The sequence below is a fragment of the Oncorhynchus keta genome, unplaced genomic scaffold, assembly GCF_023373465.1.
Source record: "Oncorhynchus keta strain PuntledgeMale-10-30-2019 unplaced genomic scaffold, Oket_V2 Un_scaffold_2149_pilon_pilon, whole genome shotgun sequence".
NCBI classification, from domain to species: domain Eukaryota; kingdom Metazoa; phylum Chordata; class Actinopteri; order Salmoniformes; family Salmonidae; genus Oncorhynchus; species Oncorhynchus keta.
In genome coordinates, this window is record NW_026290864.1 from 299,685 (window position 1) to 325,000 (window position 25,316).

At 44.1% G+C, this 25,316-nt stretch overlaps 5 protein-coding genes across 11 annotated transcripts in view; all 5 read right to left on the reverse strand.

The window, feature by feature from the left end:
• Positions 1 to 25,316, reverse strand: part of LOC127928121 (ictacalcin-like) — a 63,327-nt gene that overhangs the window by 37,635 nt on the left and 376 nt on the right. For 4 of the 5 annotated variants that reach the window (XR_008130484.1, XR_008130483.1, XR_008130482.1 and 1 more), the window contains exon 1: positions 1,669 to 1,812. The exons of the other annotated variant lie outside the window; for it this stretch is intronic. The gene's annotated coding sequence lies outside the window, so the exon portion shown is untranslated. Of the gene's footprint in view, positions 1 to 1,668; positions 1,813 to 25,316 lie in introns of those variants that run through there. 5 annotated transcript variants of the gene reach the window in all.
• LOC127928123 (ictacalcin-like) overlaps positions 1 to 25,316 on the reverse strand; it is a 62,884-nt gene that overhangs the window by 37,203 nt on the left and 365 nt on the right. The window contains exon 1 of one of the 2 annotated variants that reach the window (XM_052515133.1): positions 1,669 to 1,801. The exons of the other annotated variant lie outside the window; for it this stretch is intronic. The gene's annotated coding sequence lies outside the window, so the exon portion shown is untranslated. Of the gene's footprint in view, positions 1 to 1,668; positions 1,802 to 25,316 lie in introns of those variants that run through there. 2 annotated transcript variants of the gene reach the window in all.
• LOC127928122 (ictacalcin-like) overlaps positions 1 to 25,316 on the reverse strand; it is a 43,350-nt gene that overhangs the window by 17,659 nt on the left and 375 nt on the right. Inside the window, exon 1 of one of the 2 annotated variants that reach the window (XM_052515129.1) lies at positions 1,669 to 1,811. The exons of the other annotated variant lie outside the window; for it this stretch is intronic. The gene's annotated coding sequence lies outside the window, so the exon portion shown is untranslated. Of the gene's footprint in view, positions 1 to 1,668; positions 1,812 to 25,316 lie in introns of those variants that run through there. 2 annotated transcript variants of the gene reach the window in all.
• Positions 1,880 to 3,635, reverse strand: LOC127928120 (uncharacterized). The gene is made up of 2 exons (XM_052515125.1): positions 2,800 to 3,635; positions 1,880 to 1,968 (listed from the first exon to the last, which is right to left on the reverse strand). The coding sequence occupies exons 1-2, from the start codon at positions 3,339 to 3,341 to the stop codon at positions 1,905 to 1,907; spliced, it is 606 nt and encodes a 201-aa protein (XP_052371085.1). The 5' UTR covers positions 3,342 to 3,635; the 3' UTR covers positions 1,880 to 1,904.
• LOC127928124 (ictacalcin-like) overlaps positions 22,847 to 25,316 on the reverse strand; it is a 2,849-nt gene continuing 379 nt past the window's right edge. Inside the window, exons 2-3 of the mRNA XM_052515135.1 lie at positions 23,548 to 23,690; positions 22,847 to 23,289 (exon numbers count right to left, since the gene is read on the reverse strand). Of these exons, the coding sequence (XP_052371095.1) occupies positions 23,149 to 23,289; positions 23,548 to 23,685 (279 nt within the window). The 5' untranslated portion in view covers positions 23,686 to 23,690 and the 3' untranslated portion in view covers positions 22,847 to 23,148. The remainder of the gene's footprint in view (positions 23,290 to 23,547; positions 23,691 to 25,316) is intronic.

Genomic DNA, 25,316 nt, shown 5'->3' on the forward strand with positions numbered 1-25,316 from the left:
ACACACACACACACACACACACACAGAGAGAGACAGAGAGAGAATGGAGGTACACATTTAGGTTATTAATTTCCAGTATTATCAATTCAAAGCAATTTTTATCTTACATCCGGGTTACCATTCCATACGTTCCATAAGTCTGGGAAATAAAGTCGTGTTGGCACTGGTGTAATCATGTTTAAACATAAGGTTCCGGTTGAATAGAGGGTTTAAAGAATATTAACGGTTGTTGCACACGCAGCAAAGACTTAACTACACAGACACCACACCACACCCCACACACCCCACTGCAAACAGGTTCTACATCTCTACCACAAAGGAAGAGAAAGAGAGGGGAGGAGACATGGAGAGCAACGCAACAGAGGCAATTAGAGAGGGAGAGAGGTAAGAGATGGAGACAGGGAGAGAGGCGGCGAGAGAAGGAAGAGAGAGAGATGCGGATATGGAGGGGAGAAAGGAAGAGAAGAGGGGGCTGAGTTGTTTAAACACAAACAGACATGGCTCTAGCCAACGCCCTTGCATGTCTGTCTCATTAACTCTGGGGGATTTTAAGGAGAGAAAGAGAGAAGTATATATATATATATATATATATAGAGAGAGAGAGAGAGGGACAGACACATAGACAAAAAGACAGATTGTAGGAAATTGGTGGATCGGCTGAAAGGTGCGTTGGTAATTTCAGGCAAACGATAACATAGAAATCCCAGCACCTCCCCCACCCCTCACCTGTCTCCACCCTCTATCTATCTTGTTTGCTTAAGGTGTGTATCTTCACTCTGTCCCTTCACATATCTCGCCACTATGTAGGGAGGTTGCCCTCTCTCTTCTCTCTTTCTCTGCCTCGTAGTCAAGGTGGTGTGAAGCTTCTGAGTTTAAGGAAGTGTCTGTAATGTAAATCTCTCATTTAGCTGACCCCCCTCTCCAGTGTAAATGGCAGTAAGTGCGGTCAAAGAAGGACGTTGAAGCAACCACACAGTACGAACATGGTAAGCACAACATTATAGTTGTAAGGAACAACCCCAGTCACTGTGGTGGACTCCACTGATCTCTCTCTGAGTCACTGTCAGCTGCCCCAGGACCAGCAGGCATCCAACCAGACACACATTCTTACCACCCCTCTGACTGCCCATCTGATAACTAGAAACACACTCTACTCACAGAATGGTCAGAGCAAGGGGAGAGAGAGTTTATGGTACGGACAGAGAGAGCGAAAGAGAGAGAGGGGGTGTGGAGGATAGAAAGAGGTAGTGTTCTGCACTATGGAAGGATTGAGGGAGGAAGAGAGAGAGGGGAGGGGGAGGAAGAGAAGAGGGATTCTTTCATTTAAACTGCGTAGTGCTCTGAGTAGCACCACACATGTTTGAATGGAAAGGCAGACAGAGTTACGCCCTCCGCAGAGCTTGGCTCAAGAGCACAAACAGTGTGGACAGGCACTTACTAACTGTTGCAAAGCACACCCTGAAGTCATTCATACTTTTGCAGTCATGTATTAATCACTATACAACATTAAACTACACACAATTAGAAATAAATGTTGTAAACCACCAGATGAGAAAGTATAATTTGGCACATCTAACACATCATAAATAAACACAGCTAAAACAAACTGAAGGTTTTTATCAGCGAGGCACTCAGGTACATGTTTTACTAAGTTTAGTTTTCACTCACCGAAGTTGTGCGAGGAGGTGGACAGTCAGAGAAAGAGAGAGAGAGGGAGTGAGGAAGAGAGGGATGGGCTGTTGGTTTTAAACATTGATTACCACACCCCACTCTCCCCTTTCCTCTCCTTGTCCCTCTTTATCTGATGGAAATGGAAACTGCAATGTTCTGTTCTCTTCTTCATGTGAACTAGTTACTGAACTAATTATAATAGGCATATATATTATCTAAAGTTAATAATTACTTCACATGAATGTATCACCATTGTAACCAATCCACCATTTTGCTCTGGTTCTTCCTGGACTTCCCCTATAGAAAACAACAACAGAAAACATACAGAGAGGAGAAATCCCTGCATATGTCTAATGTCTTTGAATGAGCGTAAATACCTCTTATTCTGACTGGAGTTATTCATTTAACAACTTTTCAGTGAAGAAGAATGTGGTAAAACTGCAGCGTTCTCCAAACTGGCCAAACTAACCTGTAGGGCTACCTTATTGGCTGACTGGCTCCATACACCCCTCAGGGAAATTGTGAACATGACTATTCTAAAGTAGACAATCAAACTTTTTATTTATTTTTATTGAGGTTTTGATTGAATATATAAATCAAATTAAAGTTTATTTGTCACGTGCGCCGAATACCACAGGTATTCCTTACAGTGAAATGCTTACTTACAGGCTCTAACCAATAGTGCAAAAAAGGTATTAGGTGAACAATAGGTAAGTAAAGAAATAAAAACAACAGTAAAAAGACAGTGAAAAACAGTAGTGAGGCTTTAAACAGTAGTGAGGCTATTAAAGTGGCGAGGCTACATACAGACACCGGTTAGTCAGGTTGAGTGAGGTAGTATGTGCATGTAGATATGGTTAAAGTGACTATGCATATATGATGAACAGAGAGTAGCAGTAGCGTAAAGAGGGGTTGGCAGGTGGTGGGTGGCGGGTGGCGGGACACAATGCAGATAGCCCGGTTAGCCAATGTGCGGGAGCAATGGTTGGTCGGGCCAATTGAGGTAGTATGTACATGAATGTATAGTTAAAGTGACTATGCATATATGATAAACAGAGAGTAGCAGCAGCCTAAAAGAGGGGTTGGGGGGGCACATAATGCAAATAGTCCAGGTAGCCATTTGATTACCTGTTCAGGAGTCTTATGGCTTGGGGGTAAAAACTGTTGAGAAGCCTTTTTGTCCTAGACTTGGCACTCCGGTACCGCTTGCCATGCGGTAGTAGAGAGAACAGTCTATGACTGGGGTGGCTGGGGTCTTTGACAATTCTTAGGGCCTTCCTCTGACACCGCCTGGTGTAGAGGTCCTGGATGGCAGGCAGCTTTGCCCCAGTGATGTACTGGGCCGTACGTACTACCCTCTGTAGTGCCTTGCGGTCGGAGGCTGAGCAATTGCCGTACCAGGCAGTGATGCAACCAGTCAGGATGCTCTCGATGTTGCAGCTGTAGAACCTTTTGAGGATCTCAGCACCCATGCCAAATCTTTTTAGTTTCCTGAGGGGGAATAGGCTTTGTCGTGCCCTCTTCACGATTGTCTTGGTGTGTTTGGACCACTCTAGTTTGTTGGTGCAGTGGACACCAAGGAACTTGAAACTCTGAACCTGCTCCACTACAGCCCCGTCGATGAGAATGGGGGTGTACTCGGTCCTCCTTTTCCTGTAGTCCACAATCATCTCCTTAGTCTTGATTTGTTGAGGGATAGGTTGTTATTATGGCACCACCCGGCCAGGTCTCTGACCTCCTCCCTATAGGCTGTCTCGTCATCAGGTTACTGTTGTGTAATTTGGAGTCGTACCAGGCCATGCAGCCGTGGGTGAACAGGGAGTACAGGAGGGGACTGAGCACGCACCCTTGGGGGGATCCAGTGTTGAGCATTAGCGTGGCAGATGTGTTGCTACCTACCCTCACCACCTTTGGGCGGCCCGTCAGGAAGTCCAGGTTCCATTTGCAGAGGGAGGTGTTTAGCCACAGGATCCTTAACTTAGTCATGAGCTTTGAGGGTACTATGGTGTTGAACGCTGATCTGTAGTCAAGGAATAGCATTCTCACATAAGTGTTCCTTTTGTCCAGGTGGGAATGGGCAGTGTGGAGTGCAATAGAGATTGCATCATCTGTGGATCTGTTTGGGTGGTATGCAAATTGGAGTGGGTCTAGGGTTTCTGGGATAATGTTGTTGATGTGAGCCATTACCAGCCTTTCAAAGCACTTCATGGCTACGGACGTGAGTGCTACGAGTCTGTAGTCATTTAGGCAGGTTGCCTTTGTGTTCTTGGGCACAGGGACTATGGTGGTCTGCTTGAAACATGTTGGTATTACAGACTCAATCAGGGACATGTTGAAAATGTCAGTGAAGACACCTGCCAGTTGGTCAGCACATGCCCGGAGCACACGTCCTGGTAATCCATCTGACCCGCAGCCTTGTGTATGTGGACCTGTTTAAAGGTCTTACTCACGTCAGCTACGGAGAGCGTGATCATGCAGTCGTCCGGAACAGCTGATGCTCTCATGCATGCCTCAGTGTTGCTTGCCTCGAAGAGAGTACGGTAGGGTCGTGTCACTGGGCAGCTCGCGGCTGTGCTTCCCTTTGTAGTCTGTAATAGTTTGCAAGCCCTGCCACATCTGACGAGCGTCGGAGCCGGTGTATTATGATTCAAACTTAGCCCTGTATTGACGCTTTGCCTGTTTGATGGTTCGTCGCAGGCAATAGCAGGGTTTCTTGTAAGCTTCCGGGTTAGAGTCCCGCACCTTGAAAGTGGCAGCTCTGCCCTTTAGCTCAGTGCGAATCATGCCTGTAATCCATGGCTTCTGGTTGGGGTATGTACGTACAGTCACTGTGGGGACAACGTCCTTGATGCACTTATTGACAAAGCCAGTGACTGATGTGATGTATTCCTCAATGTCATCAGAAGAATCCCGGGACATGTTCCAGTCCGTGATAGCAAAACAGTCCTGTAGTTTAGCATCTGCTTCATTTGACCACTTTTTTATAGACTGAGTCTGTGGTGGTAAATAAACAGCCATGAAAAGTATAGCTGAAAACTCTCTAGGCAAGTAGTGTGGCCTACAGTTTATCACCATATACTCTACTTCAGGCAAGCAAAATCTCGAGACTTCCTCAGATTTCATGCACCAGCTGTTGTTTACAAATATGCACAGACTGCCCCCCTAGTCTTACCAGAGTGTGCTGTTCTATCCTGCCGGTGCAGTTTATATCCATGTCGTCATTCAGCCACGATTCCGTGAAACATAGGATATTACCGTTTTTGATGTCCCGTTGGTAGGATATTCGTGATCATACCTCGTCTAATTTACTGTCCAATGATTGCACGTTGGCGATTATTATTGACGGTAACGGCAACTTTCCCACTCGCCGTCTGCGGGTCCTCATGAGGCATCCCGCTCTGTGTCCCCTGTACCTGCGTTTCTTCCTCTTGCAAATAACGGGATGTTTGCCCTGTAGGGTGTTTGGAGAATGTCCTGTGCGTCTTGCTTGTTGACGAAAAAAATCTTTGTCTAATCCGAGGTGAGTGATCGCTGTCCTGATATCCACAAGCTCTTTATCTAATCTGAGGTGAGTGATCGCTGTCCTGATATCCAGAAGCTCTTTGTCTAATCCGAGGTGAGTGATCGCTGTCCTGATATCCACAAGCTCTTTATCTAATCTGAGGTGAGTGATCGCTGTCCTGATATCCAGAAGCTCTTTATCTAATCCGAGGTGAGTGATCGCTGTCCTGATATCCACAAGCTCTTTATCTAATCTGAGGTGAGTGATCGCTGTCCTGATATCCAGAAGCTCTTTGTCTAATCCGAGGTGAGTGATCGCTGTCCTGATATCCAGAAGCTCTTTGTCTCATCCGAGGTGAGTGATCGCTGTCCTGATATCCAGAAGCTCTTTTTGCCATTAGATATGGTTGCAGAAACATTCAGTACAAAATAAGTTACAAATAACGTGAAAAAAAACCACATAATAATACAATTGGTTGGGCGCCCATAAAACTGCTGCCATTTCTTCCGGCCACATCAAATCTGAGGATGACCTGCTAACAAATAGTGCTTTTCTATATACATTTTCACACGTTTGTCCTGTTTAGCATGGTCATCTAGTGACTATAGGTGACATGCCCTGTGAACAGAGGCATCACACACAACATCCTGTGAGCAGAGGCATCACACACACAACATCCTGTGAACAGAGGCATCACACACACAACATCCTGTGAACAGAGGCATCACACACACAACATCCTGTGAACAGAGGCATCACACACACAACATCCTGTGAGCAGAGGCATCACACACACAACATCCTGTGAGCAGAGGCATCACACACACACAACATCCTGTGAGCAGAGGCATCACACACACAACATCCTGTGAGCAGAGGCATCACACACACAACATCCTGTGAGCAGAGGCATCACACACACAACATCCTGTGAGCAGAGGCATCACACACACAACATCCTGTGAGCAGAGGCATCACACACACAACATCCTGTGAACAGAGGCATCACACACAACATCCTGTGAGCAGAGGCATCACACACACAACATCCTGTGAGCAGAGGCATCACACACACAACATCCTGTGAACAGAGGCATCACACACAACATCCTGTGAGCAGAGGCATCACACACACAACATCCTGTGAGCAGAGGCATCACACACACAACATCCTGTGAGCAGAGGCATCACACACACAACATCCTGTGAGCAGAGACATCACACACACAACATCCTGTGAGCAGAGGCATCACACACACAACATCCTGTGAGCAGAGGCATCACACACACAACATCCTGTGAGCAGAGGCATCACACACACAACATCCTGTGAGCAGAGGCATCACACACACAACATCCTGTGAGCAGAGGCATCACACACACAACATCCTGTGAGCAGAGACATCACACACACAACATCCTGTGAGCAGAGGCATCACACACACAACATCCTGTGAGCAGAGGCATCACACACACAACATCCTGTGAGCAGAGGCATCACACACACAACATCCTGTGAGCAGAGGCATCACACACACAACATCCTGTGAGCAGAGGCATCACACACACAACATCCTGTGAGCAGAGGCATCACACACACAACATCCTGTGAGCAGAGGCATCACACACACAACATCCTGTGAGCAGAGGCATCACACACACAACATCCTGTGAGCAGAGGCATCACACACACAACATCCTGTGAGCAGAGGCATCACACACACAACATCCTGTGAGCAGAGGCATCACACACACAACATCCTGTGAGCAGAGGCATCACACACACAACATCCTGTGAGCAGAGACATCACACACACAACATCCTGTGAGCAGAGGCATCACACACACAACATCCTGTGAGCAGAGACATCACACACACAACATCCTGTGAGCAGAGACATCACACACAACATCCTGTGAGCAGAGACATCACACACACAACATCCTGTGAGCAGAGGCATCACACACACAACATCCTGTGAGCAGAGACATCACACACACAACATCCTGTGAGCAGAGACATCACACACACAACATCCTGTGAGCAGAGACATCACACACACAACATCCTGTGAGCAGAGACATCACACACACAACATCCTGTGAGCAGAGACATCACACACACAACATCCTGTGAGCAGAGACATCACACACACAACATCCTGTGAGCAGAGACATCACACACACAACATCCTGTGAGCAGAGGCATCACACACACAACATCCTGTGAGCAGAGACATCACACACACAACATCCTGTGAACAGAGACATCACACACACAACATCCTGTGAGCAGAGACATCACACACACAACATCCTGTGAGCAGAGACATCACACACACAACATCCTGTGAGCAGAGACATCACACACACAACATCCTGTGAGCAGAGACATCACACACACAACATCCTGTGAGCAGAGACATCACACACACAACATCCTGTGAGCAGAGACATCACACACACAACATCCTGTGAGCAGAGACATCACACACACAACATCCTGTGAGCAGAGACATCACACACACAACATCCTGTGAGCAGAGACATCACACACACAACATCCTGTGAGCAGAGACATCACACACACAACATCCTGTGAGCAGAGACATCACACACACAACATCCTGTGAGCAGAGACATCACACACACAACATCCTGTGAGCAGAGACATCACACACACAACATCCTGTGAACAGAGGCATCACACACACAACATCCTGTGAGCAGAGGCATCACACACACAACATCCTGTGAGCAGAGGCATCACACACACAACATCCTGTGAGCAGAGACATCACACACACAACATCCTGTGAGCAGAGACATCACACACACAACATCCTGTGAGCAGAGACATCACACACACAACATCCTGTGAGCAGAGACATCACACACACAACATCCTGTGAGCAGAGACATCACACACAACATCCTGTGAACAGAGACATCACACACAACATCCTGTGAGCAGAGACATCACACACACAACATCCTGTGAGCAGAGACATCACACACACAACATCCTGTGAGCAGAGACATCACACACACAACATCCTGTGAGCAGAGACATCACACACGGTGGTGTGACTTATTTACGGTGCTTGACATGGACTGAAATTGGTTCCGGTAATCATTTTGGTTGGCGGTACTGTTTATATTTAGGTGCAGGAGCTCCACAATAATTTTGAGATAATATTCTATAAGAGGAACAAGAGCTCAAGCAGAAAAGAACTTGAGGTGCTGGTACTCAGCTACGGTGACCTCCTGCCCAAGTCAAGCACTGCTTATTTATCCCTTATCTCATGGGAAACACACCACACACAAGACTTTACAGTAGAGAGGCAACAAGACAAGATAGTGCTGGTCATTTAGTACCACTCTAGTTCTCTACAATCACTCTAGTTCTCTACAATCAGTCTTATGTGTGTGTGAGTGAGTGAGTGAGTGAGTGAGTGAGTGAGTGAGTGAGTGAGTGAGTGTATGCGTGTCTGCATGTGTGAAATAGCAGTCAGACTAATATCACATGTTTCTCTGAGGGGTGTGTGGTGTTGCCTGATTACGGCAACAAGCACGACAAAGACTCGTTCAAAGAACATGGTGGACCTTTTACATTCTCCCAACCAATTGTGCTATTTTGTTATTTTTTGTGTGTTTTGTGTAACTTATTTTTTTTACTTATTGGGTACACAATGTTGCTGCTACCGTCTCTTATGTCCGAAAATAACTTCTGGACATCAGAAAAGCGATTACTCACCACGGACTGGAAGAAACCTTTTCCTTTAACGAGTCTGACGAGAAGGATATCTTGCTTTCACTGGGACAGGCCCAGATCCAAACATTTTGCGTGAAGTCAGGTGCAGGAGATTCAAACTGAGTGTAATGGAGTTATTTAATAACAATGAACAAAACATACTCCAAACACTGAATGTAACAAATAACAAAAATGGGTACGAGGACCCGATGCGCACCAATACAAAAATATATATACAACACTGAAATACAAACAATCTCTGACAAAGGCATGAGGGGAAACAGAGACAATGGACAATCTAGAGCTAGCGGGATTTTCCATGCACCGTCAGAACAGAGACGCTACCTCTGGTAAGATGAGGGGTGGGCGTGTGTGTCTTTTTGGCAATAACAGCTAGTGCACGATGTCTAATTTTAAAGAAGTCTAGAGGTATTGCTCGTCTGAGTACCTTAACCTTTTTGGGATAGGGGGCAGCATTTTCACTTTTGGATGAATAGCGTGCCAATTGTGAACCGACTCCTACTCTGTCCCAGATGCTAATATATGCATATTATTATTAGTATTGGATAGAAAACACTATGAAGTGTCTAAAACTGTTTGAATGATATCTGTGAGTATAACAGAACTCATATGGCAGATGAAAACCTGAGAGAAATCAGGTTTGTAGTTTTTCAAAGCTTGGCCTACCGAATACACATTGAGATACGGATAAAGTTGCACTTCTTACGGCTTCCACTTGATGTCAACTGTCTTTAGAAACTGGTTTGAGGATTCTACTATAAAGGAGGGGCTCATAAAAGCTCTTTGAGTCAGTGGTCTGGCAGAGAGCCTTGTTCTCATGACGCGCGCTACCTCTCGTTCCAGTGCTTTTCTGAAGACAAAGGAATTCTCCAGTTGGAACATTATTGATGTTTTATGTTAAAAACATCCTAAAGATTGATTGCATACATCGTTTCTAAAGGACTGTAACGTAACGTTCAAGTTTTTGTCTGGATGAAGTGCCTGCGCCTCATGAAGATGGAGTCCTGGGCTGAACACGCTAACAACAAGTGGCTATTTGGACATAAATGATGGAACTTTATGGCACAAATCAGTCATTTATTGTCGAACTGGGATTCCTGGGAGTGCCTTCTGATGAAGATCATCAAAGGTAAGTGAATATTTATGGTGTTGTTTCTAACTTTGTTGATTCCAAAATGGCGGATATTCCTCTGGCTGTTTTGGGTTCTGAGCGCCGTTCTCAGATTATGCTTTTTCCGTAAAGTGTTTTTGAAATCTGACACAGCGGTTGGATTAAGGAGAAGTCTATCTTTAATTCTGTGAATAACACTTGTATCTTTTATCAATGTTTATTATGATTATTCACGTCAGTAGCCATGAAGTACTTTGAAAGGCTGGTCATGGCTCACATTAACAGCATCCTCCCGGACACCCTAGACCCACTCCAAATCGCATACAGCCCCAACAGATCCACAGATGATGCAATCTCAATTGCATTCCATACTGCCCTTTCTCACCTGGACAAATGGAACACCTATGTGAGAATGCTGTTCATTGACTACAGCTCAGCGTTCAACACTATAGTGCCCACAAAGCTCATCACTAAGGTAAGGACTCTGGGACTAACCACCTCCCTCTGCAACTGGATCCTGGACTTCCTGACTGGCCTCCCCAGGTGGTAAGATTAGGCAACAACACGTCTGCTACGCTGATCCTTAACACTGGGGCCCCTGAGGGGTGTGTACTTAGTCCCCTCCTTTATTCCCTGTTCACCCACAACTGCATGGCCAATTGCGACTCCAACACCATCATTAAGTTTGCTGACGACACAACAGTGGTAGGTCTGATCCCCAACAATGATGAGATGGTCTATAGGGAGGAGGTCAGAGAACTGGCAGTGTGGTGCCAGGACAACAACCTCTCCCTCAATGTGAGCAAGACAAAGGAGCTGATCGTGGACTACAGGAAAAGGCGGGCCGAACAGGCCCCTATTAACATCGATGTGGCTGTAGTGGAGCGGGTTATAAGTTCATTGGTGTCCACATAACCAACGAACTATCATGGTCCAAAAATATCAAGAAAGTTGTGAAGTGGGCATGACAAAACCTTTTCCCCCTCAGGAGACTGAAAAGATTTGGCATGGGTCCCCAAATCCTCAAAAGTTTCTAGTGCTGCACCATCGAGAGCATCCTGACGGGTTGCATCACCGCCTGGTATGGCAACTGCTCGGCATCTGACCATAAGACGCTACAGAGGGTAGTGCGAATGGCCCAGTATATCACTGGGGCCGAGCTTCCTGCCATTCAGGACCTATATAATAGGCGGTGTCAGAGGAAAGCCCATAACATTGTCAGAGACTCCAGTCACCTTAGTTATAGACTGTTTTCTCTGCTACCGCACGGCAAGCGGTACCGGAGCGCCAAGTCTAGGACCAAAAGGCTCCTCAACAGCTTCTACCCCCAAGCCATAAGACTGCTGAACAATTCGAACAATTTACATTGACCCCCCCTCCCTTTTGTACACTGCTGCTACTCTCTGTTAGTTTGTTACCTATGCCTAGTAACTTCGCCCCCACCTACATGTACAGATTACCTCAATTAGCCTGTAGCCCCGCACACTGACTTAGTACCGGTGCCCCCTGTATATAACCTTGTTATGTTATTCTTATTGTGTTACTTTTTATTATTACTTTTTTTTGTCTACTTGGTAAATGATTTATTCTTCTTGAACTGCACTGTTGGTTAACCTGTTTGGGATAGGGGGCAGCATTTTCACTTTTGGATGAATAGCGTGCCCAGAGTGAACTGCCTGCTACTCAGTCCCAGTTGGTAATATGTGCATAGTATTAGTAGATTTGGATAGAAAACACTCTGAAGTTTCTAAAACTGTTTGAATGATGTCTATGAGTATAACATAACTCATATGGCAGGTTAAAACCTGAGAAAAATCCAACCAGGAAGTGGGAAATCTGAGGTTTGTAGTTTTTCAATGCTTGGCCTATCATAAAACACAGTGTCTATGGGGTAGAATTGCACTTCCTAAGGCTTCCACTAGATGTCAACAGTCTTTAGAACCTTGTTTGATGCTTCCACTGTAAAGGAGGGGCTCATAAGGGCTCTTTGAGTCAGTGGTCTGGCAGAGTGCCACAAGCTCGCGACGCTCGTTCACGTGAGAGATAGCTAGCGTTCCATTGCATTTCTGAAAACAAAGGAATTCTCCGGTTGGAACATTATTAAAGATTTATGTTAAAAACATCCTAAAGATTGATTCTATACATCGTTTGACATGTTTCTACAGTCCGTACAGAACTTTTGGACTTTTCGTCTGCACCTAGTGATCGCGCGTCATGAAGTTGGATTACTGGGCTGAACGCGCTAAAAACAAGGAGAAATTTGGACATAAATTATTAACTTTATCGAACAAATCAAACATTTATCGTGGAACTGGGATTCCTGGGAGTGCATTCTGATGAAGATCATCAAAGGTAAGTGAATATTTATAATGCTATTTCTGACTTCTGTTGACTCCAACATGGCGGATATCTCTTTGGCTTGTTTTGTCGTCTGAGCGCCGTAGTCAGATTATTGCATGGTTTGCTTTTTCTGTAAAGTTTTTTTGAAATCTGACACAGTGGTTGCATTAAGGAGAAGTCTATCTTTAATTCTCTGAATAACACTTGTATCTTTTATCAATGTTTATTATGAGTATTTCTGCAATATCACCGGATGTTTACTGAACGTAAAACACCAATGTAAACTGAGATTTTTGGATATAAATATGCACTTTATCGAACAAAACATACATGTATTGTGTAACATGATGTCCTATGAGTGTCATCTGAGGAAGATCATCCAAGGTTAGTGATGAATTTGATCTATATTTCTGCTTTTTGTGACTCCTCACTTTGGCTGGAAAAATGGCTGTGTGTGTTTTTGTGATTTGGCTCTGACCTAACATAATCATATGTTGTGCTTTCGCTGTAAAGCCTTTTTGAAATCGGACACGATGGGTAGATTAAGGGCTTGTAAGTAAGCATTTTACGGTAAAGTCTACACTTGTTGTATTCGGCGCATGTGACAAATAAAGTTTGATTTGATTCACAACTATCACCACTTCATGGAACCCATCTCAGCTCTAGCCCTTTCACATGTACCATCACACGGGTGTGATCATTCTACAGTTGTCCCTGAAGCCTACGATCACACCTGGGTGATTAGAATACTCATTTAGAATGGACAGTTTCGAATGACGCAGCAATCAGCATTTGAGCTGGCCACACTTTTTTCAGAAACTATTTACACAAACACAGTCCTTACAAAGTTATGTCCAGAATGTGAGCAGTTTATTTTTGGATACAATGTTCAGATATTCACAGAAGTATCTATAGCATAACACAATCATCCAAACCGGAAAAATGTAGGCTACATTTGTCTTAGCGCTAACTGAGGAAAGATTGACTCAACAACACGAGGTCATATTTTTACATCTCTCGGCTGACATAAACTACAATATGAATTAGCTAATAGCAATTACTATTTGTAGTTAATCACTTCACGGGTGAGCTCACCATTGATCTAAATAATTGCGTTAAACACTTTCTAGAAATCGAAAGCAACCCGAGGAGGCTCTTTTCCCTCACAGAAACCAAAGATAATAAGAGAAGACATGATGAGTTTGGTCTGTGTATAGTATGCACTTCCTGAAATTAGTGAACCCTTACTCACCTCATTTTGTTATAGCATATTTGGTCCGACAGACGATTATGTGAAACCCAGAATGCATTGTATGTCAACAAACATGGCTCCACACACATAGCTGGAATTAGCTTAGCTCATCATAAAAGTGTTTTACACACATAATATGTGCCCATTATAATCTATGCAAGAATCGGAATGCATGGTTTATCACCGTTACTTGAAAACGTGAATAAAACAGTAAATATATATCAATAATTACCACACAAAACATTTTCTGATAGTGATTTATTGATACAAATGGCATGTGCCGGCAGTCAATCACATAACCTCTCACTCCCTCTCTGAACCGTTCAGTGTTGTTTATGTATGTAGTTAGTGAGATAAGCTGTAGCATTAGCAATGTCTTTCTAAAGGAGACAACTCACAAATGCAGAAATTCTGGATATTTTTTACAATTCTGACAATGAGTCTGAGTATGAAAGTCAGGAATGAGATTCTGACAGTGACAGTGAGGAGCTGCCCCCCAGCCATTGAGAACCCTGAACCTGAGGACCCCTTGTCCACTGACAAAGTTCCAGTTCCCTTTGAAGATGCTGGTGGTGATGGAGGCAGACTGACAGTGGATGAAGTACAGGAGTTCTGTGGTAGCTGGAAGGCTGCCAGTCATTTCACCCCTCCTGGCCCTGCTGTTTGCTTTGATGAGACCCAGTCTGGAGTGCAACGCCCCTTGCCACTTCCATCTGAGGCAGAGTGCTTAATGTTGTTTCTGACAGAGGAGCTGGTGGGAGACTGTTATGAATTTGATGAATAATGACTAAATTATGTATAAATTTAACGTAGAACTATAACTAACAGAATTGTACCCTGTCTCTGTATAATGATGAAGAATGTTTGTCCATAAGAGAAGAGGAACTGTGGCAGACAACTTGTGACCTCTGTGAAACTGATAACAGGGAAGGAAGTCTCCCCACACAAAGAGGGGAGAAACTGTTGGGCTTTCAGGAGATTGTGCCACCTGTTGCAGGATGTGATAAGCAATGTATGAAGACTTGTAAACTATATTGTCATTGTCTTATAAGAGGAGGGACAGTTATGACGAAATGAGAGGTATATTAACAAATGTACATGTAAGGATGGGCAGAGCTCTCGTGAATCAACATTGCTGACTATTGTAGACTGGCCTCTGTCTGTTTCATTTCAACAAGAACCTTACAAATTCTTGGTAACAGACCGAGTAGTTTAATTGAAGTTCAGTTTATGAACATTGAGAACATAATTCTCTTAACAGAGACACAGTAGAGACCAATCGCTATGCCTTGTAGCTACAGGAGAAGAGAAAGCCAAGAGTGGGGAGGACAACCACAATTTGTGAAATGTATACTATCCTGGTGACAGTCCTTCTCATGGGGAAAGCAAAGAAAAACTCCATAAGACAATACTGGAGCAGCCTCCAGTATTTATGCTGCAGTAGTTTGTGTCGGGGGGCTAGGGTCAGTTTGTTATATCTGGAGTACTTCTCCTGTCCTTTTCGGTGTCCTGTGTGAATCTAAGTGTGCGTTCTCTAATTCTCTCCTTCTTTCTTGCTCTCTCTCGGAGGACCTGAGCCCTAGGACCATGCCCCAGGACTACCTGACATGATGACTCCTTGCTGTCCCCAGTCCACCTGGCCATGCTGCTGCTCCAGTTTCAACTGACCTGAGCCCTAGGACCATGCCCCAGGACTACCTGACATGATGACTCCTTGCTGTCCCCAGTCCACCTGGCCATGCTGCTGCTCCAGTTTCAACTAGGACCTGAGCCCTAGGACCGTGCCCCAGGACTACCTGACATGATGACTCCTTGCTGTCCCCGGTCCACCTGACTGTGCTGCTGCTCCAGTTTCAACTGTTCTGCCTTGTTATTATTCGACCATGCTGGTCATTTATGAACATTTGAACATCTTGGCCATGTTCTGTTATAATCTCCACCCGGCACAGCCAGAAGAGGACTGGCCACCCCACATAGCCTGGTTCCTCTCTAGGTTTCTTCCTAGGTTTTGGCCTTTCTAGGGAGTTTTTCCTAGCCACCGTGCTTCTACACCTGCATTGCTTGCTGTTTGGGGTTTTAGGCTGGGTTTCTGTACAGCACTTTGAGATATCAGCAGATGTACGAAGGGCTATATAAATACATTTGATTTGATTTGATTTGATTTTGGAGCATAGATCCTATGTTTGCAACTCCCTACTTTGCCACCTTCTTTTCCCAAGACTGCTTCCTAGTTCTGCTGTGATGACTGCATTTCATCAACAATGCTACTGCCATCCTAATTGACCCGTTGTCATGAGAATGTTCAATCCCAATGATGATAACTAAACAATTTTTTAAGCTTTGACCAATCCCTGAGGTTTGTAAGACCCTGGGTTTAATAATAATTAGACAAAGGTTCGTAAGCTTTATTCAGAGAACGTTCAACCAGAACTTGAACAGTCTTTATAACCCCCTCTACGCACACACACACACACACACACACACACACACACACACACACACACACACACACACACACACACACACACACACACACACACACACACACACACACACACACACACACACACACACACACACACACACACACACACACTGTGACGACCCTCCCACTCTGTCTGCCGTATTCTCTCTTTGTTCTTGTTTCCTTATTAGGATGCCGGTGGGCGGAGTTGGGAGGGTCGTCAGCTACACCTGGGCCAGGTGTGTCCCAGGATAAATAGACCTCTTTCACATTCATGGAAGAGACTCTCTCCATGCAGACACCTTTCTAGATTTTGTTGTGTTTCTTGATGGCTTTTTGGTTGTTTGCTTTGGCACCTTTCAACACCCTGCATTATCACATTCATGCATGCAAAACACTCACTTGCACTACTGATTACACACACCATTGTATATTATACTTAGTTACTTATTTGATAAATATATATTTTGTTACTCCTTTTCTTGATACTACCCACCCTGCATGCGGGAGCGTAATCATAGCCTCAAACTAATTACCATAACGCAGCGGCCATAAATATCCCTAGAAAATGTTCCTATTCATGAAAATCACAAATGAAATTGAGATACAGCTTAGCCTTTTGTTAATCACAGATTTTCAAAATATGCTTTACAGCCAACGCTAGACAAGCATTTGTGTAAGTTTATCATGGCATAATGGTATGCTAGGTTCTGCTACCAGCAGGCAACATTTTCACAAATAAGAAAAGCAATCAAATTAAATAATTTACCTTTGAAGAACTTTGGATGTTCTCACTCCGGAGACTCCCAGTTAGATAGCAAATGTTCCTTTTTTCCCAAAATATTATTTTTGTAGGCGAAATAGCTCTGTTTGTTCACGTTTGGCTGAGAAATCGACCGGAAAATGCAGTCATTTACAACGCCAAACTTTTTTCCAAATTAGCTCCATAATATCGACAGAAACATGGCAAACGTTGTTTAGAATCAATCCTCCAGCTGTTTTTCGCATATCTAATCGATAAAATATCCACCGGGACAATTGGTTTCTCATAAGAAGCGATTGGAAAAATGGCTACTTGTGTACTTTACACAAGATTTTCTGCGGGAGCCATCATGTGACCACTTGCTCAATGTGGTCCCTTATGGCTATTCTTCAACATAAATGCGTAAAAAGACGTCACGATGCTGTAGACACCTTGGGGAATACTTAGAAAGCGTAAGCTCATTCGTAGCGCATTCACAGCCATATAAGGAGTCATTGGCATGCAGGGCTTTCAAAATATGGGCACTTCCTGGTTGGATGTTTATCTGGGTTTCACCTGTAACATCAGTTCTGTTGCACTCACAGACAATATCTTTGCAGTTTTGGAAACGTCAGTGTTTTCTATCCACAGCTGTCAAATATATGCATAGTCGAGCATCTTGTCGTGACAAAATATCCCATTTAAAACGGGAACGTTTTTTATCCAAAAATGAAAATACTGCCCCTAGTTACAAAAGGTTAATAAATATATATTTTGTTACTCCTTATCTCCACGTTGTCTCCCTTTTGTTACGGGCTTTGAGCCGGTTTGTGACACACACACACACACACACACACACACACACACACACACACACACACACACACACACACACACACACACACACACACACACACACACACACACACACACACACACACACACACACACACACACACACACACACACACACACACACACACACACACACACACACACACACACACACACACACACACACACACACACACACACACACACACACACACACACACACACACACACACACACACACACACACACACACACACACACACACACACACACACACACACACACACACACACACACACACACACACACACACACACACACACACACACACACACACACACACACACACACACACACACACACACACACACACACACACACACACACACACACACACACACACACACACACACACACACACACACACACACACACACACACACACACACACACACACACACACACACAGGTTTATCACTTTTCTATCATCCTTGGCAGTTTCTCGCCGTTCTTTTCCTCCCCAGATAAGAGGGGCCTCTTTCCTGTTGTCCTTTGATTTCTCAACTCTCACACCACTACACAACAACAATGTTCTAGTTACACATTTTATGGAATTATGCTTACTAACACATTTAATACAATACGATTTCAGGGTGGAATCCTTTAGTCATTACTTTAAACATATAAATTCCCTTATGAATCCACCCTTTGACTAAATATTACACACTTTTTCGTCAACCTTCTTTTGGAATTATAAATGTCACACACAAGCAAACAAAACCAATACATGTATTTACATCATATACTCATCAACGACTGTTCTAGGCCTATATCCAATCTTTATTAAATAGTCTGTCTAAACATTGAAGATCTCATCCAACATGGGCTCTACTAGGCCTGGAGGCATGTAGTTCTCATCCCACCGGTCGGAGCTCAGAATCGGTCCGTACCTCATCATTTGTTGCGTCATCGATCTCTCTAGAGTCCTGGTAATGAAACCTTTCACACACGGAATCACACAGCAACCACACAACACCAACACACTCATACAAGTGAAGCAGCTCATAACACGGTAATTATAACATTTTTCCAAACATACTGTCGAAATACCCAGTTAGTGAGGTATCCACCCCAGAGTTCTCCGCTAACTCGTTAGCCAATGTGGTTAAACCGGCCAGGGCCTTGGTCACTGATCCATCTGGAGCTGTATTATTAGGAATAAACCGACAACAATGAACCCCTATCATTCTACATTCATAAGTCCTCCTGTGCCTACTTTAGCCTTCTATAACTGGCCTCTGATGACTAACTGGAACTGGTTGGACCAATAACACCGGGGCGCAAGTTCCTAACCACCCTTTTGGTAGTGTCTATCTTTGCTGGTACAAGTCCAACATACATCAGTTATAGGTGCTGTGAGGTTGAGAATCGTCTCCTGTACTTCCAAACCTAAGTCAGTCACATTAACTATTGCCTTACAGCCATTAAAATCAACTAAGTTCTTGGTGCCATTATTGTATCTATAACACTGGTACTCATCAGGAGACCAAGGTGCAGCGTGGTAGACGTTCATGATTTTTAATAAACTGAACACCGCAACATAATAACAAAGTAGAAAAACGAAAGCGCACAGTTCTGTCAGGTAACAAAACAGCTAAACAGAAAATAACTCCCCACAAAACCCTAACGGAAAATCACAACTTAGATATGATCCCCAATCAGAGACAACGATAGACAGCTGCCTCTGATTGGGAACCACACTAGACAAAAACAACAAAGAAATAGAAAACATAGATTCTCCCACCCGAGTCACACCCTGACCTAACCAAACATAGAGAATAAATAATGATCTCTAAGGTCAGGGCGTGACACACGGGCTCTTTCTCACTCACTCTCCAAGATCATAGCCCCATGAAACATTTCAAAGAGAGACAAGCAGACACACACACACACACACACACACACACACACACACACACACACACACACACACACACACACACACACACACACACACACACACACACACACACACACACACACACACACACACACACACACACACACACACACACACACACACACACACACACACACACACACACACACGCAAGCAGACACACAGAAACACACACGCAAGCAGACACACAGAAACACACACGCACACGCATTCAGGACATTCATGTGATTTGAGACTGGTTGATGTTTAGACATGAAACAGCAAGGATTTGAATTCCAGGGTGGGACCCTTCTGGGCTGCCAGGAACATAACAGTAGTGGAATACCGTAGTACAGTACCACCCATGAAGTGGAGAAATCCATGGGTTAAACACTTTATGGGTTAAACACATTGAAAACACATATTCCAGCTGAGCTTCCCTGGCACTCAGAAACTATCAACAACATTTCTGTTCCATTAAAACAAAAACAACATGTTACAAACAGAAAACATAGATCCTTCCTGTCAAAGATAGAACCCAGGTCGGGTAGCCATGGTAACTGTACAGAAGGGAAACAAGCAGAAAGCAAATAATCCAACTGCCACCCACCACAGCATAGAACTACAATGAACTAAAAGAGTATGACTGGAACACAGCTGACCACAGGAATGCTGTAAACACTACCAGTCTGGTCTGCTGCTCTGTTCAGGCTGTTACCCTGTACAACCTTCTCAGACAACTAACACTGACAGTCAGATATCTTAGACTGGTCTTGGTTTCGTCAGTAGAAAAATACGACATGGTAACATTACTGTTAACTGCTGTCAATGGACATGGTTTACTAAACATCCACTACACTTGGGATGTGTTGTGGGAAAATGCTCCTCTACAACCAGTCTGGTGCCAATCTCAGGACCGTGTGTGTGTGTGTGTGTGTGTGTGTGTGTGTGTGTGTGTGTGTGTGTGTGTGTGTGTGTGCGCGTGCGCGTGCGCGTGAGTGTGAGTGTGTGCTCCGTGCTGCTAAATGGCATATATTATAGTGTGTTTGTGTGTATACCTGCCTGCAATGTGCCGTGGTGAACAGTATACAGTGGGGCAAAAAGTATTTAGTCAGCCACCAATTGTGCAAGTTCTCCCACTTAAAAAGATGAGAGAGGCCTGTAATTTTCATCACAGGTACACTTCAACTATGACAGACAAATACTTTGTTATATACCCTTTGTTGGCAATGACAGAGGTCAAACGTTTTCTGTAAGTCTTCACAAGGTTTTCACACACTATTGCTGGTATTTTGGCCCATTCCGCCATGCAGGTCTCCTCTAGAGCAGTGATGTTTTGGGGCTGTTGCCAGGCAACACGGACGTTCAACTCCCTCCAAAGATGACATATAAAATACAATACTCTGTATAATGAACACACACGCACGCACGCACGCACACACACACACACACACACACACACACACACACACACACACACACACACACACACACACACACACACACACACACACACACACACACACACACACACACACACACACACACACAAAAACAGTAATGAGAACCCACTGGTGGTTCTGCTCAGATGTTCTGGCCGAAACCTTGATGGATGAGAGAACAGCCAAGAGCTCAGCTCAGAACAGCCTCACTCTTTCCTGGCCTCACTCGGCCCTGTCGGTCTCCTCTGCTCCGGCTCCCTGCACTGAGCTGGAGCACAACAACATCCACCTTCTAGTCTCACACTCACATATCAAGTACCCTGGATTACTGTAGGCCTAAATGTTATTTTTAATGACACCAGAGTTGTGTCAGTCAGTTTCAATTCTCATCAGTTGAATTTGACATGGACGTTCTCCATAGTAGTGGTGGACATAGTGGACTCTACGGCAGATTTAATCTAAAACTAGGCGATTGCTGGACTACGGCTAATCTTAATTTTCATCTACCGTATTGTCCAATATGTTCTCTATGGAGACCTACGATACAGTATCATTATTTGGATATTATCTTTGTTGTTTCATGTTGCTGGGTAGGAGGCTTCATCTTGGATATGGTTCTCTATGGAGACCTACGATACAGTATCATTCTTTGGATATTATCTTTGTTGTTTCATGTTGCTGGGTAGGAGGCTTCATCTTGGATATGGTTCTCTATGGAGACCTACGATACAGTATCATTATTTGGATATTATCTTTGTTGTTTCATGTTGCTGGGTAGGAGGCTTCATCTTGGATATGGTTCTCTATGGAGACCTACGATACAGTATCATTATTTGGATATTATCTTTGTTGTTTCATGTTGCTGGGTAGGAGGCTTCATCTTGGATATGGTTCTATATGGAGACCTGCGATACAGTATCATTCTTTGGATATTATCTTTGTTGTTTCATGTTGCTGGGTAGGAGGCTTCATCTTGGATATGGTTCTCTATGGAGACCTACGATACAGTATCATTATTTTGATATTATCTTTGTTTCATGTTGCTGGGTAGGAGGCTTCATCTTGGATATGGTTCTCTATGGAGACCTGCGATACAGTATCATTATTTGGATATTATCTTTGTTGTTTCATGTTGCTGGGTAGGAGGCTTCATCTTGGAGATGGTTCTATATGTGGGTCTATTGAACCTTCACAGTAACAGTTGACTTCCTGTATTCTTACTGCCTCTGGAGTAGATAACAATATTGTGACGTAATTAAGTAGTCAAATATAGGGTATGCCGTAAACCCCTCATTTAATTTAATGTTTTGGGTTACGTTGACATAATCAACAATTTTATTATTTCACCAGGTGTCTGAAAACAAAGGTTCATGTTTGATTCATGTTGCTTGCTATATCCTATTTAGGACATACACAGCCAATCACACATGCACAAACACAATCACACATGCACAAACACAATCACACATGCACAAACACAATCACACATGCACAAACACAAACACACATGCACAAACACAATCACACATGCACAAACACAATCACACATGCACAAACACAATCACACATGCACAAACACAATCACACATGCACAAACACGATCACACATGCACAAACACAATCACACATGCACAAACACAATCACACATGCACAAACACAATCACACATGCACAAACACAATCACACATGCACAAACACGATCACACATGCACAAACACAATCACACATGCACAAACACAATCACACACACACCTGCACAAATGATAAGTCAGCTTTCTTACAAACATATTAAAATAGTTTATTTTGTTTTTCACTTTAAACAAAACAAAGAGCTTCCTCTCCATCTCATGAGATTGTAGCCTATATGTCTGTATGTGTACAGGTCAGTGTCTGTGTCCTTCACCTGTCTGTCTATGTGTGGTGTGTATAATCAACCCAACCCCTTTTCTGTGTATGTGTGTAAACCTGCATCTCTGACCCTCTGAACCTGCATTGAGGATCTTGCTCATCTTATCATGAATTCACTCATGGAGCAAGAGCTGCTGTTCTGTGGAGAGTGGGCAGGGGGAGCTGTTTCACTTCTTGGTGAAGAACTCATTGCACAACATGGTGAGGCATGCCACCAGTGTGACGTACTCCTGGAAGTCCACACTGCCATCTGAGTTAGCATCCAGATCTTTGAAGATCTTGTCAACCTTTGCCTGGTCAGTGTTTTTCTGTTATAATGATCAGAGAGAGAGAGAGAGGTAATGGGTGAGACTTTGATTTCAGCAGTTCAAACTAGAATCCATACAGTTGTTATTTGTTTATAAAGGTGTGAGAGATTAAGTTATTCTATTGGATGAGGTGGGTCATGTGTTTGTGATGTTCCAAGCAATTCAATATTTCAATAGTGTCTGTCTTTAGCAGTATTGTATTTGGTCGTGCTGCTAATAAAGCATGATTGAACTGAACAGTTCCTAGGATCCACTCACCCCCATGATCTCTCCAAGCTCAGCGTTGAGCAGATCTTTGAGTTCTCCCTTGCTCAGGGTCGTCTTATCGCCCTCCTTGCCAGAGTACTTGTGGAAGGCTGAGATGAGCAATGCCATACCCTGCTGGACCTTTGACATGGTGACTATGAGAGAGAGAGAGAGAGAGAGAGAGAGAGAGAGAGAGAGAGAGAGAGAGAGAGAGAGAGAGAGAGAGAGAGAGAGAGAGAGAGAGAGAGAGAGAGAGAGAGAGAGAATTATTATTATGATAGCTGGATGCTAGTGGACATGCGCAGAAAGAGGAATGTTTGCTTACTCTGTATTCACAGTATAATACATCTGATATTGTCAACATTAGTTGAATTATTTGACTTTTTGACATTTGAAATCACACAAACTAAGTTAAATGGATAAATGTCTCATTGTTGACTGAAAAATCAAATTCAAATCTATGTTATCTTACATCCGGGTCACCATTCCATAAATGTCTGGGAAATAAAGTCGTGTTGGCACTGGTTTAATCATGTTTAAACATAAGGTTCAGGTTGAATAGAGGGTTTAAAGAATATTAACGGTTGTTGCACACGCAGCAAAGACTTAACTACACAGACACCACACCACACCCCACACACCCCACTGCAAACAGGTTCTACATCTCTACCACAAAGGAAGAGAAAGAGAGGGGGAGGAGAGATGGAGAGCAACGCAACAGAGGCAATTAGAGAGGGAGAGAGGTAAGAGATGGAGACAGGGAGAGAGGCGGCGAGAGAAGGAAGAGAGAGAGATGCGGATATGGAGGGGAGAAAGGAAGAGAAGAGGGGGCTGAGTTGTTTAAACACAAACAGACATGGCTCTAGCCAACGCCCTTGCATGTCTGTCTCATTAACTCTGGGGGATTTTAAGGAGAGAAAGAGAGACGTATATATATATATATAGAGAGAGAGAGGGACAGACACATAGACAAAAAGACAGATTGTAGGAAATTGGTGGATCGGCTGAAAGGTGCGTTGGTAATTTCAGGCAAACGATAACATAGAAATCCCAGCACCTCCCCCACCCCTCACCTGTCTCCACCCTCTATCTATCTTGTTTGCTTAAGGTGTGTATCTTCACTCTGTCCCTTCACATATCTCGCCACTATGTAGGGAGGTTGCCCTCTCTCTTCTCTCTTTCTCTGCCTCGTAGTCAAGGTGGTGTGAAGCTTCTGAGTTTAAGGAAGTGTCTGTAATGTAAATCTCTCATTTAGCTGACCCCCCTCTCCAGTGTAAATGGCAGTAAGTGTGGTCAAAGAAGGACGTTGAAGCAACCACACAGTACGAACATGGTAAGCACAACATTATAGTTGTAAGGAACAACCCCAGTCACTGTGGTGGACTCCACTGATCTCTCTCTGAGTCACTGTCAGCTGCCCCAGGACCAGCAGGCATCCAACCAGACACACATTCTTACCACCCCTCTGACTGCCCATCTGATAACTAGAAACACACTCTACTCACAGAATGGTCAGAGCAAGGGGAGAGAGAGTTTATGGTACGGACAGAGAGAGCGAAAGAGAGAGAGGGGGTGTGGAGGATAGAAAGAGGTAGTGTTCTGCACTATGGAAGGATTGAGGGAGGAAAGAGAGAGGGGAGGGGAGGAAGAGAAGAGGGATTCTTTCATTTAAACTGCGTAGTGCTCTGAGTAGCACCACACATGTTTGAATGGAAAGGCAGACAGAGTTACGCCCTCCGCAGAGCTTGGCTCAAGAGCACAAACAGTGTGGACAGGCACTT